At 46.6% G+C, this 18,625-nt stretch overlaps 1 protein-coding gene across 1 annotated transcript in view; it reads right to left on the minus strand.

Moving 5' to 3' along the window:
* Positions 1-10,337: 10,337 nt before the first annotated feature.
* Positions 10,338-18,625, minus strand: part of arhgef40 (Rho guanine nucleotide exchange factor (GEF) 40) — a 34,186-nt gene continuing 25,898 nt past the window's right edge. Inside the window, exons 21-27 of the mRNA XM_079184877.1 lie at positions 17,509-17,715; positions 15,663-15,842; positions 15,210-15,390; positions 14,351-14,464; positions 12,580-12,689; positions 10,726-10,769; positions 10,338-10,516 (exon numbers count right to left, since the gene is read on the minus strand). Of these exons, the coding sequence (XP_079041003.1) occupies positions 10,743-10,769; positions 12,580-12,689; positions 14,351-14,464; positions 15,210-15,390; positions 15,663-15,842; positions 17,509-17,715 (819 nt within the window). The 3' untranslated portion in view covers positions 10,338-10,516; positions 10,726-10,742. The remainder of the gene's footprint in view (positions 10,517-10,725; positions 10,770-12,579; positions 12,690-14,350; positions 14,465-15,209; positions 15,391-15,662; positions 15,843-17,508; positions 17,716-18,625) is intronic.

The following is an 18,625-nucleotide window of genomic DNA, read 5'->3' on the forward strand; positions in this document are numbered from 1 at the left end:
TTTTTTTTTGTAAAAACCTACTTTTTTTTTTTTTTTTTAAAGGGGGGCAAACGTCGTTTTATTCCCCCCAGAGAGGTTAAAAAGGGATAAAGAAGAAGAGGTCACAACGCTGCCGAATTTCACAACCGGTTCCCCCTCGCGTGGATTTAAAATAAGTGCTCGCGAAAGCAGAACTTGGTTTTAAAGTTAGGCGAATTTAAAGGATAGAATCCTGAACCACTCCGAGGGACTTTTGGTGCTCTTGCAACCATTTTAAAGTCGCGTTTAATTCCGCGTTGACTCGCCGGATCCACTTCTTCCTAATGTTGCACCGAGTGTTCGCCGAATGACGCCGAGAAAACAGCGCATTTCTAAATAAAAACGTTTATTGTCATGTCACTGGGTTACATCGGATATATGCTACATGCGATGTCGGCCGCGCGCGCACCGTACTGCCGGCTTACATACATGACACACACGTAAAAGTGTTCCCGGACGGAGGGCGCGCGGTTCGCATGCGTACATACATACATGCTTCATGCCAATCACTCACACGCGCGCGCGCACACACATAGCCTCCGCATCCAAACTGCAAATAAAACACAACAACTATATTGGCCATTATCCCGTGTGTTGCTCGTGGAGGGAGAGAAAGAAGAAGAAGAAGAAAAAAGAGAGAGAGAGAGAGGCAACAACAGTCGCAATAAATTCAACACATTTTTGGAAATGTTTCATCCCCGGTGTTCCGTGCCACCGCGCATAAAAGTGTACATGTCAACAGAGTGGCGGATAAAATCCCCGCTAGATATCGGAAGATATAGGATATATGTTGAAAGTAAAGACTCAGTGTACTTACGGGAGAGGCGGCGAGGAGATTAATGACACGACACGTCATGATTACGTTTCACTTGAATTAAATACATTACGAGTTGGGAAAAAAAATGGAAATCAGGGTTGTATACAAGCATACGCCGTTTCCCCCTCCCTCCTCCCTCCGTTTGGTCACCCTCTCTCTCTCTCTCACTCTCACTCTCCTCCTCCTCCTTCTCCCTTTCTTTTCCTTCTCCCTTTCTCTCCTTTCTTCTTGCATTTCGTCCCCCCCCCCCCCCCCATTTATTGCACAGGAGTGGGTGAATAGGGAGAAAGCAGCGGAGGAGAAGTGGGAGGGAGAGTGATGTAGGTTGGGAAATGTTAATTATAATCTCGGCACGGGCACCATTTTACAGCGCTGTCATCTCTTCACATTTGTATCCTAAATATGGCATCTGGGGTGGCGGGTAGCTGACACTTTAGAGAGACGGCGTTTTTTTTTTTTTTTTTCTGGGAAGGAGGAGAAGAGGAAGGTTGGAAACAAAAAAGAAAAAAGTTTCACACCAATTGAAGTGTGTTAAAAAAAAGTGATGACAGGGAGGAGAGGCCGTTTAGATGTTGTGGCGAGCCACCCCGGAAGCACATGGCCACTTCCAGGAATGGTTGACACAAAGTGCACATATTTGGATGAAGGGTTCCCAGCATAAGGTCCAGGGACCACCGGGAGTCCCCGAAGGGAAGGGTTTCCAGGGGGGGGGGGGGGGGGTCCCCGGCCAAAATAGCAGCAGTGGGAAAGTATCACTTCCTCAAAGTAAAAGAAGTGCAGTTCTCTGCACGAAAGCATCAAAAGTAAAAGCACTCATAGAAACTAATGGCTTCACATACAGTGTTCCACATTGTCCTGATCTCCCTTGCACATGGCTGCACCCACTTTTTTTTTTTTTTCACTTGCCAAAAGGTTTAGTTGTGGCAGGTGCACGCCTCCTCCAACCCACATACCCGAATCAACATAGCACACACAGAAACAGATCCCCTGGTGTCATCCTATTTGTCCCCTTATTAATGGGGCGTGGCTTGACGAAGCTGCCTGTGCTCAAAGTTGAACATTTCTGGAAAAAGCTACAAAGCTTTTGTTCACCGATTTTGGGCCAGTTTGAGGCAGGAGAAGTTTCACCTTTCAAAAGAGGAGAAAGTCATCTTAAAGATCTGTTGGCTCGGTTAACTTTTGCCTTTCCACAAACCCGGCAGACATGAAGTAACTTCAACATCCCTTTGCAATGATGTTTCTGACCACCTGATGAATTTGAGCTCTTTTAAGTTGACCTGTTAGATATTTGTCTTTCTTTGCCAGCTAGTCGCTAACTTTGTCTGCCATTTGTTGCTGTTCAGATAGCTTACAATGGGTTTATCTGGAGTTTTTTGTGTGCTGAGACCCAACCAAACAGATTGTCTTAAAGATCCCCTCCAGACTTGTTTTAACACATGTAGGTACTTTTGCATTTCAGCGTTTTAGCGCTGGAGCTTTCAAGCTTCCACGTAGATCTTGTGTGAACTGCATAGAACGGACCACGACTGGCCTCCACTTCCAGTCGTGACGTCGCAAAAACCTGCTCCGTAAAGTCCGCGTCGTGAATCCAGATTCAACACACAGAGCACAGAGAAACTTTCCCCCTTCAAACACAAGTGTCTGACGCTGCACATGCATCATTCCACAGGTCAAACATACGAGTGAAGTTACAATGAGGAAAACACAGTTGTGACAGTTTGACCCAAAACGCATGTTTTTCTTCTCACCTGTAGTGCTAGTTATCAATGTAAATTGTTTTGCCGTTAGTTGCGTAGTTTTGGAGATGTCGGCCTTCTCTCCGTTATAATGGAACTATCTGGCGCTCGGCTCAAAGCGCCAAAAAACAGCAATGTGTCTTTTCAGAAATCATGCCGTGATAATCCACAGTTTATTAGGTCTTGTAGAAGTGAAAGAAAAGAGGGTGACAGACAGTCAGGTGTTAATTCTCTGTGGGTTCAACACTTTGAGTGACCCCCTTTCACATTAGTTGTAGTCCTCAGATTCAATGTTATTAGACTTTTTGCTCGAACCTCGATCTCATGGGAAGGCGTATAAATAGCACGTAGACATTTTAGGGACATAGCGCGTGTTTTGGGCTTTTCAAGTGTGATTTTGCGCCACGTTGTTACCACGCAACGGTCAAAGTTAGGTTCAGGCAACAAAACCACCAGGAAAAACATCAAGGCTGAGGCTTAAAACAAGTTAAGTAAAAACGCAACATAAGTACCGAAAACACGTCACAGGCTACGCTAACGTAACTTGAAAATAACTCCACACTTCGGGACACGAACACCGGTCTCCTGGTTGAAAGTCCTGCGCTTGTTTGACCCACTCACCTCCCCGTGTCCCACAGACCGACCACAGTCTTTCCGACTTTTTATACCGCGCCACTTCCTGTGAGCGTAGCATGATCACGTATGCGTTCACGTCACAGACCACACGGCGGGAAGAGAAACGCTAAATGACTTCTGAATTGCTGCGTCATTCATGAGCAGAGTAGTGAGACCGTGTGTCAGTGAGGCTTTCACATTTCAGCCCATGTGGTGGTGTGAAAATGCTCTACTGTAAGCAGCGGACCCATGATGTGATAACTGGGATGTGAAGGGCATTGAGCAACAACTGAGGACTGGACCTTGAGTAAAAACGTTGCGGCTGTAAAGACTTGTTGCCTACAGATGAAGAACTCTACGTCGGATTCAATTGGAATCCGGGTTGAATGCACATCAGATGTTAATCATTTGAAGTTGCATCCTGAGTTCATTTGACCTTTTTTAAGTATTTACATTCAACCGACACCATTTTATTGTCCGCTCCGTCCACACAACCGCATTTTAACGTCTCAAGTGCTGCATTTCAACACAGCGGAGCAAAAGAGTCGAATCCACAGTACGTGGGCATCGGACGCTTCGTGGAGCGGTGAGGCCCACGCGCCTCCTCCGCCGCCTCGCTGCCTTTTATCAGAGAGCGTTGCAGAGCGGCGTACGGAACACACTGAAGAATAAAAGAAAAGCCAGCTGAAATGTTCACCTTGACATGTTGTTTGCTTCCCTCTCTCACTGTGAGTTTGTTATTTCTAATGAAACCGTATTTACATGTAACCTCTGCCTCCGTGCTGTTTCGCTTTTTTTATTTCCCTCGACTTACGGGAGAGAGATACGAATTGTATACGCCTGAACGTTTCCTCAGCTGAAGGCCTTGGGTTTTTAATATTTAAATGCGACGTGCCGAAACGCTGTGTGAAGGTAAACGTTGGCTGGGAAATTCAAATGTCTTTGCTGACGCAGAACATATCTCCTGGATCAGCCATTGTAAGCCTGCCATTGTGTATCTGAGAGTGACTGACTAAGTCTGTGGCACATGTGCAGTGCATGCTTGTCTCAGCGTGTGTACATAGTAAATCAATGTGTGCCATATGAGTGTGTGTCTGTGTGTGTCTGTGTGTGTGTGTGAGAGCACATTTTGCACATCAGCAGCTTGTATACGTGTACAGAGGTGATATATGTATGGGCTCTCTTTCTGTTAATGTGTCTCTGCAACTGAACTTGTGTGTCTCGGCCTCGTGTGTGTGTGTGTGTGTGTGTGTGTGTGTGTCTCCCACCCCACCCCCCCTCGCTATCTGTTTGTGTTTGTGCGTATGCTCACGGTACATATGTGTACGTGTTTGCGGCTGCCACAATGGCATCATCACCCGCCCCTGACGCTTTGATTGTTTTCTCCGCCGCAGCAGAAATGCACCAATTAATATGCAGAGAGTGAGTGAGACGGTGAAACAAACACACACACACACACACAAACACACAACAGACACAAAAAAACAAAAAAAACAAAAAAAAAAAAACAGCCGGGGGGGGGGGGGGGGGGGGGGGGGGGCGGGGTGGGAGGTGTGATGGAGTGAGGAGGGGGGGGGGCAGAAGAGATGGCACAGAGGGAGAGAATAGGGGAGATGAAATGAAAGATGAGGAAAGTGTGTGTGTGTGTGTGTGTGTGTGTGTGTGTGTGTGTGTGTGTGTGTGTGTGTGTGTGTGTGTGTGTGTGTGTGTGTGTGAGAGGGTGGAGGGGCGTAGATGGGGTGGTGGGGGTGAAATCTGATAGATACTTGAGCAAAAGCAAGAGAGGGAAAGAAAGAAAAGAGTGAGGGCTGAGGTGGGGTGAGGAGAAGGAGGAGGAGGAGGAGGAGGAGGAGGAGGAGGGGGATCAATACGTACATATTCAGTGAGATACGGTGGGAAATCAATTGAAAGGAGGGGAGGGGGAATTGATTTGGGGGGAGGCGGAGGCGCTGCGGGGGGGGGGGGCTCAAGGAAAGAGGGAGGGAAGAAGGAGACAACGGAGGAGGAGGAGGAGGAGGAGTGCAGAGGTGGAGTGATATGTGGCTACGGCTGCTGTCCTTTTTGTCGCAGTGTCAGGGTATTGATACTGTAATACACTCCCCCCCCCCTCCCTCCCCCCCTCACCCCCACAGACACACCATCAACCCCTACCCCATTCACAATGCTGCCGTGACAACGGCTGTCGCGGCGACGCCTACTGGCACAATGCAGCCACAATACAGAGGGCACTGAAGCATCACACACTCAGAGAGAGAGAGAGAGAGAGAGAGAGAGAGAGAGAGAGAGAGAGAGAAGGCCAGAGAGAAAGAAAGGAAGGAATGGAAGAAAAGGAGGAGGAGAGATATGATGAGGGAGAGGTGGAGATCAGGAGGGAGGGAGGAAGACGGATGGATGGAAAGGGAGACGGAGAGAGATGGAGATGGAGAGGAAAGAGGGAGGGGAAGGGTTGGGGACGTGGATTGATGGAGAGACAGGAGTGAGGGAAGGAAGGAAGGAAGGAAGGAGGGAGGTGGAGGGGAGATGTGGTGGGATAATATTACATGTGTAAAATGCCGGAGGGTGTGTGCCCATAGAAACATGTTTAATGGCTTTTATTATTCCAGGGAAGGTTGTGTGAGGTGCTGTTTTTTATGCATGTGTGTGTGTGTGTGTGTGTGCAAACAACAAAGTGTTTATTGTGTAACGTGGATCCATTTTGGAGGACAAATATGTGATGCTTCATGCATACCTGTGTCTAGACATGTGTGGCGTTCATGATGTCGGTCTGTTATTTGGAGTTGTTAGGTTTGCATCGGGCACAAATAATGATGCGTTTCTCGTGGCTATTATCAAGAATGCTGTGTATTTAGAGCATTTCGGTCGCCGCCCTGTGAAAAGACATCAATCTCCCGAAATGTCAGCCCGGGCTTTTCGGCTTCGCGACAATGCATTAATCTGCTCATCCAATTGGGTTTTCAAACGTTTTTTACGTAACTTAAGGAGCAGGGGAATGTTCTCATAAAGGAGCAGTTTATAACGGTATTTTATCAGTTTTACATCACATCCGCTTGTTTTATCCCGAGACCTATCTAATCATTGTTATTATACCGTTGAGTCGGTATGTTGTGCTGCCAAACAACATTTCTTCCGGTTTAAAACCAAAGTGAAAAAAAAAAAAAATACATATTGATGAATTTGTGACGGTAATCGTGCTGTAAACCTGATATCAGTGTTCATGTTCAGGAGTCTGTTTCTGAGTGCTTTAAATCATTTGTCAACTTGTATTGAAAACACACACACACACACACACACACACACACTGGCTGCTCTGACCTCCCTTCCCCAAAATGTCTGTGCCGGCATATTACTGTATCTCCCTCCAACATGCACTCTCATTTACAAAAGAAACGCTTGGCTGGCTGCCTATAAGTCAGTTTATCCGCGTGAGATGACCAACGTCCCTCTTTTTTTTTTTCTTTCTCTTTCTCCCCCCCCCCCCGTCTCTCTCACTATCTCATACAGTGTGTGTGTGTGTGTATGATCTATAGTTCCCTGCCTCCCCCCCCCCTCCCCTCCCTGCATCACCCCCTCCCTCACCCTAACCCTTCTTAATATGATGTAAAAAGCTAATCGCATGCAAATGTCTGTTGTCCCGGTAACCGGGCCTGAAAAATCCCTTTGATGTTTCCCCCGACTCATTCTCTTCACGTTCTCTTTGTTCGCCACAGTCTCGCTGCTTTGTCAACATCCCCCCTTTTACCCCGCTCGCTCTCTCTCCCTCCTTCATCCATTCTGCAGCTCTCTCTCTCTCTCTCTCTCTCTCTCGGCCCTCTCTCAGTTCTCTCCATTAGACAAAAAAAGAGAAAAGTTCCAACTCTACTTTGTGTCTCCCTCTTTTCTATAAGCCCCCCCTCGCTATTCTTCCTCTCTTTTTTTTTTTCTCCCCTCGCTGCCTCCTCTCCCCCTCGTGCTCCTTTCCTCTCCCCTTGACTGTGCCTCTCTGTCTGTCTGCCCCTTCGCCCTCGCTCATTTCCCATCATTCCCACCTACTGTCTCCTGTCCTTCTCCTATGTCGCTCCCTTTCTCCCTCTCCCTCAGTTCTGCCCCTTCCTGTCCCCCCCCCCCCCCCTCCACTTTACCCACCCTTTATCTCTCATTCCTCTCTATATCCCTCACATGCACAGATGGACACACACACACTCTCTCTCTCTCTCAGACTGCCCTCCCTCCTTTAGAGAATTTGATCCCTGCAACTATTTGATATGGCGCTGCACATGCAGTTATCTAATCATCATTTGAGTTGTTTTTTTTTGTGAGGTCTGGTGGAAGCACAGCTGGCTTTTTTTTTTTTTTTTTTGCAGAAGAGAACCCCGTTCGTTTTAAGGCTGCCCGGTTACAGGCCTCATTTTTTAAGGTTGGACCTGTTACAAAGTTCACCCCCCCCCCCTCCCTAAAATCCCCTCAGAGAGAGATTTGAAACTTGGATCCAGTTTTAATTCAACACAGAAAAGTAAAAAAAAAAGAAAACAGTACAATTATCAAGTAAGCATAACATGCATTTCCAACATTCCACGTTCCACATTCCTCCCCCAAAAAAAATTGTAAACATCAGGCCGGGTGTGTCGTAGGAAGCGAGCGAGAGGAGAGTTTCTATACATTAACACTGTCTCTCCCGCGGCATACAAACGTGGGGGGATTCTGCATATGACAATCCATACTGCGGTAAGAATGAACGATGGTGTTCATTACATCGCTTACAATACGGCGCAATGTACCAAACAGCTAAAGGCTACGGAGTGTGCCGGGGCCTTCTCCGAGCCAACAAATTACATATCGATTCAGAAACGGCTCAATAGCCATTTGCTATTTTTTTGGGGGGAATTTAAATGCAGATATGAAACGTGCTAAATCTGATAACGGCAACAATCTGGCGAGCTTGACCTCCCACCGCCGCCGCCGCTGCTGCTGCTGCTTTTTCGCTACCTGGTTTCATATTGTACCTTAAGCGTCATATATTGTTTAATACTGATACACATGCTATCCCATCATGGCTGATGATTGGTCTTACTGGCTGTATATGCTTTCCTTCATAAAATATGAACTACATCATTATGTGAAATATTGATGGCTTTCTGTTTTTGGCTGCATCATAACACAAAACGATAGGATCCAGATATGATGTAGCCTTCATGTTACGAGCACTAATCCACTCAGAGAAGTGTGATCCTGCTAACAGAGCCACGAACTAGTGAGTCTGACAGAGTAGGAAACGGTTCAGTTGGTGTTTTGCAAGTGGAAGTTATTTTTGCCGCGTGTTTCGCTAGTTTAGAGATAAGATATCTTAAAGAAAAGCATACAACATTTTGGGAAATGCCCTTAGTCACTTTCCTTTGAAGAGTGGAAAGATTGATACTGCTCTCATTTCCACAGTCATGTGGCTACCCCCAGCAGATGCTTAGCTTAGCTTAGCTTAGCTTAGCTTAGCACACAGAGACTACAGGGGGGAACAGTTAGCCTCGCTCTAACTAACCAAAATCTGCCTTCCAGCTCCTCTTAAACTCATCAAAAAACATGTTATATCTAGTTTGTTTAACTTGTACAAAAAAAACAAAGGTGTGAAAATGAGGTGTAAGTGTTTTCTGACAACCTCACGGTGACGATAAGACTCCAGGAAGTTACCGTGCCCAGCCACAGATAAAACAACGGGACATAACGTGTTGATTGGTCTCAGTTAATTGGATCTTTGGAGGCACAGGCAGGTAGTTTCTGTCAACCTTGGACTGAGGCAGGCTAGCTGTATTCAATCTTGATGCTAAGCTAAGCTATCTTCTCCTCTAACTCCTGCTAAAGACGGTGACAATATTTCCCAAAATGTCAAACTTATTCCTTTAAAAATCGAAGATGGAACAATCCCCCTGACATCGCAATCGGCTTTGAACAAAACGTCACTCAGGACGTCTTCAAACTGTCATCTTGAAACTCAAGAAAAATCCCAAACCAGAGGCTGAGAGGAAACATTTCTTTCTTTGAGCAAAAAAAATGAACTCTTTAAGAAAAATGTAGTTCATGTCTTCCGGCCGCAAGCACAGAAACCAGTAAAAACCAGAATAAAAGCACATCGAACGGATCCACCGCTCTCCATTTGATGGAGATCGGGGGAAAGTTCAGACTAAATGTGACAACACGTCTTTGCGGACACATCAACATTGCACAGACACCCATTTTATACCTTTGGCACTTAGAATATGGAACTTATATCAAAAGGTAATAGTATCAAAAAGCACCAAGAAAGCTTACGTTGCGGACTTAAGTTATACTTTAAAGAAGACTAAATACCATTTCTCCCTTAAGTCCTTGCCACTGTTTATACCACACCATTAGCTTAAACAAACAGCCGGTTATGACACTGTCAGAGCTTACTGTGTGTGTGTGTGTGTGATCAGATGTAACCTTGCCTGCTGTTGACTTAGCGGCTGTACCAGGCTCTAAAGCGGCCACAGCGAGGGTGTGTGTGAGCATGTGGACGCGAATAGAGCTCCACTGTCTTATAACAATAAGGATGACTGCATGTTGAGGGACACTGTGTGTGTGTGTGTGTGTGTGTGCTCACACCACCCCTGCCTCATTTACATAGATGCAATCACACCTAAGCAATGCCACGCATTTTTACACAGACAAGAGGCACACAAAAAAAAAAAAGCCTACAGTATTCCATTCGGCGTTGTGTAAATGACAAAGTACATAATACATTCCAAATCTGCAATCCTACGGTGGATTTACGCCCCCCCTGCATATTACTTCCTGTTCATTATCAGATGATGGAGCATGTGATGCGTACAGTCAGCCAGCGGGGCAGTCAGTGGTTCAGACCAAGTGGTTCGGCCTAGTGGGGAGCCGCGGGGCAAGACAATGGTCGCTCTGTGTGGCTGAAGTGCCTTTGGTGTCAATGACTCTGCCAGCAACTGAGACTGGCAGATCCAAAATGGCGGAGAGAGCGGGCGGAGAGCCCCGCTGGTGCTTGTCATGGTTTGAACAGGGCAGTTTTGATCCTTTTTCTTTTTTCTTTTGGAGGCGGCCCTTTATCCCGTGGGGTTCATATCAGAGCCGGGAGGTTTAGAATGCAGGGAAAGCAGCCACTTTCGGGCTAATCTGCTGGCATTTTATTTGTTGTGAGGAGGTGAAGGGGAAAGGTGGGGAAAAAAAAGGGGGTAAGGAGGGCAAAGCATGTGGGCGAAGTTCCAAAAGATTCTCTCTCTCTCTTTTGTCTTCTTGCTCCTGGAAGTCCAGTTTGTCTTGTCCCAGAGGTGGAATAGAGATGTGTGCATCTTCCAAAAGGTCCAGGGTCCAGTTTCTGATTGAAGAAAAGTTACAGAAAGAAGACACAAAGACATGAAATATTACATTTTCACTTTCAAGATGCGTCTCAGTAGAAAAATAATCAGTAAAAAGGTGTAAAATCTGAAAGAGAGCGATGCAGTGACTTTTAGCAGCGACATAAAGGGAGCAACAGCAGAGAGAGAGAGAGAGAGAGAGAAACGTGTAATAAAACGAGTAACTTACTCTCATTGAGATGACAGTTACACGGCTGTAGAGGGAGAGTGACTCTGAGGAGGAATAAAGAAAAAGCAGAAACAGTCACATCATTTCGGGGTTTTTTTGGGGTTTTTTTTCGTATTCTGCGCTAAAGTGTGCGGGTGTGCGTGCCAACGCGTGCACGGGCGCAAAGCGGCAATCCTCCCTCTGTTGTTGAATATGTGCGTATCGCTGTCTCTCTCTGTGTGTTTGCCCTATCTGTTTGGGCTGCGTGTGTCCGTCTGTCTGTCAATCTGTTCCCAGAGCAGTCTGTTTGCCAATCTGTCATATTCTGTTTGCTAGATAAGGAGATTGAGAGAATGTGTGTGTGTGTGTGTGTGTGTGTGCACACAGAGCAAATTCATTTAAACTCCACCATGGAGTATAGGAAGGCAGGTATTGCTGTTTCCTCACAGCTTACAAAGACGAACACTCACCGTCTTCGCTTTACTAAAGTACAGAAATGCTTTTTGCCGTTTGAAGGACACCTGTGTGTTTATTGCATAAATCACCTGCACTCAAACTGTAGCGGTGCGTCGCGCAACGGCTCCGCTAATCTCGAAAACGTCAAATGGCTGCAGTTCCACAGCAGCCCGAGGGACGTTTAAGTTCCCTACTTTAGCACGAGTGACACAAATCTCTTCTTGTGTACGATGTGCAACACGTGATTGGTGGTGAGGGGGCTTTTTGAATGCGCTCAACCCCCAAAAGGCGACACCGTGCATGATGATCGGGGCAGATTACTGATTAGAAAATGACACATTTTCAACAGTTTGTGCAACGACCATTTGTTGCACGCCGTCCCTGCTTTCCCCTCATTCCGTGTCCCGTTCCTCTGGACTCTCTGCTATCGAAGGGGGGCAAAGGTGACATGCTGAGGTGTTTTTTTGCGTTGTTATACCTTCATTTGACGGTACCAGTAGAGAGATGAAACAAAAATAAGAGGGAGAGACGGATTCAAACCGGGGGATGTTGTAGTTTTATGGCCGCTAACCCACAGGGACGCACCCTGCTTAAGTGTTTTTTTGGGGGGGTTTGGTTTGCTTCTGTCATGAAGCAAACCTACACTTAACATATTCACCGAGAAAACACATGGATTCAATCCAACGCCTTAAAAGAAGACGAGCAGATGCAAAGTGTTGCCCTTCAAAAATTGAAGCACGAAGTAAGAACCTAACTTATCTCAGCATAGTAGTCCTGGCCTTCCCCCCATAAATCATGACACCGGGCTACAATAAAGTTATTCCTCAGCCTTTGCTTCTCTCACTTCCTGTGTTCTCATCAGCAGAATGCTGCTCGCTCTTAGACTCGCTGTCACTGCGACGTTTTGACCTTTTACTTCTGACACCGTGGCTTCTGTTCATACACGCAGGCACTTCCTTCATCCCCCTACAGCCCAACATCCACCTGGAGGCTCTGAATCTACGTTTAACACCCCCCCCCCCCCCCCCGCGGGCTTCTGCTGAGTTTGGTGTCTTTTTTTGGGGAGTGCCAAATATCAAACGCCGTCCAATATTACGTAGTCGCATAATAGCCCCGTTCCATGCGAGTTGGCTGACTGAACTGATACTGGTGACAACCAGAGCGCGGTTTGAAAGAATGCCGGACTCATTTGCAGTCTCGGAGGCTCATCTTCATAGTCACTGGGCCGTCTGAGAGTCCTATCACACACTTTTGTTTTTAGGAAACGCAGATTCCTGAGTTGGAAAAAAAAAAAAAACAGAAAAAGAAAAGCCTGCAGTTCCACTTCACATTCCTCCCACTTCAGATCTATATTTGGCGTTGAGTCATTTCTGCAAATACAAATGTTGTCATCCACTACTTCCCCCCCCCCCTCCCTACCTGGGAGTAACTTGTTGATCCGGAGCTTCTTCTGGGGTCCCTCCCAGACGCCGGGGATCCCCCCTCCTTCTGACTGCCGACAGAGGAGGAGTCTGAGCAGCTACTGTGGACTGAGACAGAGAGAGTGTGTGTGTGTGTGTGAATGAGAGAGAGAGAGAGAGAGAGAGAGAGAGAGAGAGAGAGAGAGGTGGTTATAGGTTAACAGATAGCACCACAATACAGCACATCTAGCAGGTGTTAAGACACTTCGAATAGGTTTTGTTTTTTGCTCCACTGGATCAAATGTCAAATAATCATATCAATCCTGTATTCAGGCATGATTTGCATGCACAGATTGTTTGTATTGTGTGTGTGTGTGTGTGTGGACTTTTGTAATGCAGAGAAATCACTGTGTCATAACGTCTTCTTGAGATGGAAAAAGAAATGGGGCGAGACAAAGAGAAAGGAGTCAGAGAGAGAGAGAGAAGGCTTTTTTTTTTTCTTCTTCTTCATCCCGTTCAATGAATTTCTAACACAGCGTTCTGTCCCAGGGGACAATTCATGCATTGAAATCCTGAGCTGCTGCACTCAATGAGACACCTGGTGAGCAGTATGCGCATTACACCGAGCCGGGAATGGGAAATCACTTTGGCTCCGGGGCCCAGCAGCGGCCTCTGGGAGACCGGCTGGAATCTGAGGAATCATAGTTAACGTTTGTGTGGGTTTCTTTGCTTCGACCCCCGTGGACGCACCTTTTTGCAGACGTCGTACGAGGATTACATAGCGTCGGCATGCGACGTGCGTTCCAGGAGTTATTTTTCTAATTCAGTATTTTTTTTTGTATTCGTGTATTATTACTTAAAGCTACTATGAGGAACTTTAATATTGTGTGGATTTTGGCAGTCGTGGTGGACAAAACTGGTAACGTTTCTCAGCACCAGACTCCCTTTAGAAAACCTCTCATGTTACTGCAGCCGGGTCTGTTCAGTCTGCTCCTCTCAGTCCTGGTCCTGGTTCTCCGGGCGCCTCTCTTCCCTCCAGCGGGGCCCAGCAAACACGGTCCGGGTCTCCAGCAGCGTGGTGTGTCTGCGTCGGCTCCCAGAGCATCCGATCCCAGCGGCTCCAACGATGAACCGTTAAGAATAACTCTATAGAAATACAGCCAATCTCCTCGCTGATGCTCTTGTTTACTTAGTGGGTCATATAGAGGCGTCGGCATTACATTGAGACTGTTTCATGACCGATTCAAAGCTCCTCATAGTAACTTAAAGTAAAAGGATCTCAAGACTTCTACAGGACTGAGGACTGATCACAGCAGAAGTAAAAAGGTGCTACACATATTCTCTCTGCAGGCACGTCAGAGCTCTTCAAAATGTCTCAGTGTGAGTCAAATATCAAATATTCATAGAATAGCCCGGGGGCGCCAGATTGACAAAAAAAAAAAGAAACTACCACCTCTTTTCCTTGTCACAGGGAGAGAAGCGCCCGTTTAGCTTCCTGTCTGTAATCTCAGGGCCACATCACTCTCGGTATATTTCAACACTATAGTAATCCGGTCACACAAAAACCTGCAGACTTCCTGAAGCCCCAGCTTGTGTTAGATGAAGTGTTGTTTTTGTGTTTTACCCGAACGTGTCAGCTCAGCTTTTAGGTAAAAGAGTTTTCCCTCAATATAAACATATCGCGACTCCCCTTAGACCACAGGGCTGCTGTCATAGTGCCTGCAGCATCCCACGCTGTACTGTCGAAGTGTCACAGATTCATTCCCCCCTTCTTTTTTTGAGAGCTATACCTCTGTCGTTGAGACTGTAGATGGAGTCCAGTTCTGAGCCTTGAGTCCCTGTCGCGTCCAGCAGCAGCAGCTTACTGGAGATCCCCATGCAGAGGGACTCCTTCAGACACAACTCTGGGAGAAGAGACGCACGGAATCACACACAGGAATCATATACTGTACTCAACAAGAGGTTTTTATGTAAAGCACATGACAGTATAATGATTTTTTCCAGCATAAGGGAAGAACTGCTTTGTTTATTGTGAGGCTACGAGGAAACAACGGCGCTTGAACACAAAGTAACGGTGCCGAAAATGCATCGGCCCCCCTTCTTTCCTTATTTATTCCAGCCGCAGTGCAACTCATTCCGGTGCGATGCTGTAACCTGAACCACCTATAGGAACCCTGAGACGCTACGAGGAGGGTGGACATGACACGGGATACGCAGCAGTGCTTGGAAAAGCACGGGCATAAACAAATGAACGGCAATCAAGCGGATAGACTGGACCGGTGCTAATAGTTTCTATGTGCTCTCTACTCTACAGGGAAGTGGAGAAGCCAGATAACGTTACACGGAGAGAGGAGTCAGATTTGATTTCAAGGGAATTGTGAGTCCATGTGACGTTTTCTATAGAATTTAGGGTTCAATCATCGTTACTTTAGCTGCAACTGATTTGACGTATCAAGGCTCGTATCAACTTTTTTGGCCAAGAGGTTTGGTGTGTCTCGTCGTGGGTCTTTTTTCGAAAACCCGGCGCCTACATTACCCCACAATGACGCTCTTTCCCTTCGTCACCCGAAACAGCCGCTCATCTGAACCCCTAAACAGCTTTTGTGAGTCTGAAGTTGAGGCCTCTGAGGTCACAGGTCAGATACGTACCCGTGTTGTTGATGGCGTGTGTCCACAGCAGATGGGCGATGTCGTGAGTCCAGGCCGCCTTGTCCTCCCTGTCCTTCGCCTGCAGCGTGACGCAGTCTCTGGTTCGAGGAGCCTGCCGGACCCAAACTTCGAACTTCACTCCCTCCCCGCCCACGCTCTGAGTCAGACCCATCTCGCCGGTCTGCAGGCGGAAGAGGACGACATGTAAAGTAAAAAAAAAAAACTGTGTCTAAGGGCTAAAACGATCGGCCTGAAAAGGTTAAATTCAAGCAAAATAAAGTTTCAAATGTTACTCAGATTGTAAGTTCGCTCTCAATTTAATCTGTACAGAGAGACTCTTCTCCTCAGAACTCTTCAAACACAGAGCGCTCGGTCGGGAGATAACAATTGAAATGAAAGATGATGTGTGTGTGTGTGTGTGTGTGTGTGTGTGTGTGTGTGAGAGAGACGCACCTTGATGCTGTGTTTGTAGCTGTAGGCGGTGCGTCCCTGGCCGGGGCTCTTCTGTTTGGCGAAGATGACGGCGTGCTGGTAGAGGAAGACGTTCCTCACGCCCGCTCGCTTCCTCCGAGCCCCCACGCACACCGTCAGCTCGCCGTGCCGCACCAGCTCGCCGCGCTCCACCACCGGGATCTGAAATCACACACACACACACACACACACACACACACACGTTAGGATGCACTTATCTTGGCCCGGGGCCCAAGCCCAGGGCTTTAATCTACAAAAGATACCATCTTCATTTATATCTTAAGAGGCCATTTAGCCTTGAATTGAGTTTTTTTGCCAGTGGGTTGAAATCTTTTCCCCTTTTTTTTTTTTTTGCCGTATTGAAACAAGTAAAATGTAGGAAAAAAAAATTACAGTTCTGGATTCTTAAAACAAACAAAGTGAATAATCTCAGAGTCTTTGGAATATTTTTTAAAGGGCCAGTGCGTACAAAATGTCCTCTTATCACCTGACAGGAGCTCGTTTTGGGTGAAGAACACTAACTTTCTGGCCTGATCTCTGTCTGTGAGCCAACTCTCTGTTTTTTCGAGTTGCGAGTTGCGCTGCAACGACTGACAAAGCCTCATTCTCGAGTCAACAAAGAACAAGGACAAAGCAGCATCATAATTACGGGGCTTTGCATGGTGACATGCTGAAATCCCTCATCACATGGATGCTCCTGTCTGCTGGATCTTTGCTCTAATTGGCCGGCTGACTCATGTCTTTTATGACATTCATTTTTGACTTCATTGTTCACGTCAATTACGGGGTTAACGGACGCTGCGATGTTGTTTTGCAACTCCCACCAGAGACACACGCAGAGGTTGATAAAAGTCAAATCATTACGTAACGTTCCTTAAGGGCTCGACACACGACGAGCAAAGACGCAAACAGACGCAAACTCTGCCGATGAAATGAAAAAGACTGATCACTTACCAGCAACCGGTCACGCCGATGCTTTATTTTTAAACCTCTAGAGATGTGTGGGTCATGATTTAAGTGATGCTTCACATACACACATTACAAAACACCCACGTATACACACACACACACACACACACACACACACACACACACACACACCTGCACTTAAGGTCTTTTCACTTGGAGAGCTTTTGCAGAGCGATTTGAAGTAGCTCAATGGAAGTGTTTGTGCTGCCGTAATCTCTCTCCTCGCTCGAAAAAGGGGGAGGAGAGGATAGTGTGTGTGTGTGTGTGTGTGTGTGTGTGTGTGTGTGTGTGTGTGTGTGTGTGTGCGTGCGTGGGAGTAAATACTTTTCACGACTAGCTGTGAATGATACTGCTGTGTCAGAGTGGCAAAATATGGGGCAAGTGGATGTGGGGGTTTTCTGACTTTTCGATAAAGGTTAAAGCTGTTTTTAATCCATAACAGCAGCTCGAGTGGAACAAAAGTGTCTCCCCAGCGGTCTGTCTTTTCACCCACTTTTCCTTTTATTTTGTGTTTTTTTCCTCCACTTGCATTCGGAGCGAGATTTAAGTCGATTTACTAGTTTAAAGTTCAGATTTTTAATGAAAAAAACAAGGATTCCAAGGAGCATAACGGTTCGCAATTTATTGTGTTTTCACCTGATGCAAGAAGATATTAATCATTTTAGTTCCCGTTAAACTTTGTTTTCTTGTGATGACCATAACTTCTTGCAGCAGTAGGAGAAACATGCAAATGAGCTTCTGGTTATGCACTTGGAGTACAAAATCCATCTCTAGCCTGACCTCATCAGGATGAGTTAGTTTCTCCCCCTCTGAGAGACGAAAGTGGGACTTGATCATAAACTGGGACAGGCGTTCTCACCGGACATCCGACGATGAGGTCGCTGGCCCTGAGGTCCTCGCCGTGCCGCTGAGCATGTCTCAGGATGGAGAGGGCGGAGTCGGAGGCGGGGTTTATCCCTCCCAGCTCCTCCAGGGCCTCGCAGTACTGCTCCAGCCTCTGAGTGGGAGCCTGGAGACAGTGCGGGAAGGACAGGGGGGAGAGGGGGGAGGCCGGGGGCAGTTTGGACTGCGGGAGGGGGGGGGGGGGGGGGGGGGGGGGGGGGAGAGGGGAGTTGCGGGAAAAGGAAAAGCTGTCTCTTATTTCATCTCAACGTCACATCCAGACTATAAAATACCGTAAAGAGCACAAAAATAGCATCCCACAGTGCAACCTAAAAAGCAGTCAATCTCACTCATTTACCATCATGCATTGCGCACATTTTGGGGCCTTTTTTTTTGTCTCCTTTCTTAGTCAGAAAGTACACTGAAATAATAGTTTATTTCATCACATAAAACAATGCAAACTTCACATCACAATTTCAAAATAGCCAAAAAAATCAACAAACCAAAACCCCTCTAACCTTGACGGTCATTATGCAAACAGCACGAACACATTAATGACATCTCGACGTCACATGTGCTCTCCCCGTCTTCACCCTCGTAAAAAAAAAAAAATCTTTACCACCGTCCCCCAAAATGATCGCCATCATCGCGTCCATCACGATAACCATAAACCCTCCTGCTGCCATCATCCACAATCTGTTCGAGCTCCCTCTTTTTTTTAAAGCTGTGACGTGAACTCGCACCACCTCCTGCTGGCCGTTTCTTAGAAGTGCTCCTTTATGAGACACTTGACAAACCTTGAATGGGATCCTCAGCGCTGGGATGTTCTCCCCGTAAAGTCCTCCCGGTAATCTCCCGATGCCGTCGATGTATCAGTTTTAGTTAATTGTAGCTCGCACGCTCAAATTAGTTTCCCTATAATCCGCCTTTAATTGGCTTTTCTAGTGTACATTAAACATGTAATTAGCTTTACTGTACACTGCTCCTTTTTTTAATTGCAGCAACCGCTGAATAAAGCAACTTTAATTGCTTTGTGCTTGTGATGTGCCCAAAAATTACTCATAATCACGTTCTCACGTTGTGGTTTAACAAGA

This window comes from Pholis gunnellus (assembly GCF_910591455.1).
Source record: "Pholis gunnellus genome assembly, chromosome: 23".
In the NCBI taxonomy this organism is placed as follows: Eukaryota; Metazoa; Chordata; class Actinopteri; order Perciformes; family Pholidae; genus Pholis; species Pholis gunnellus.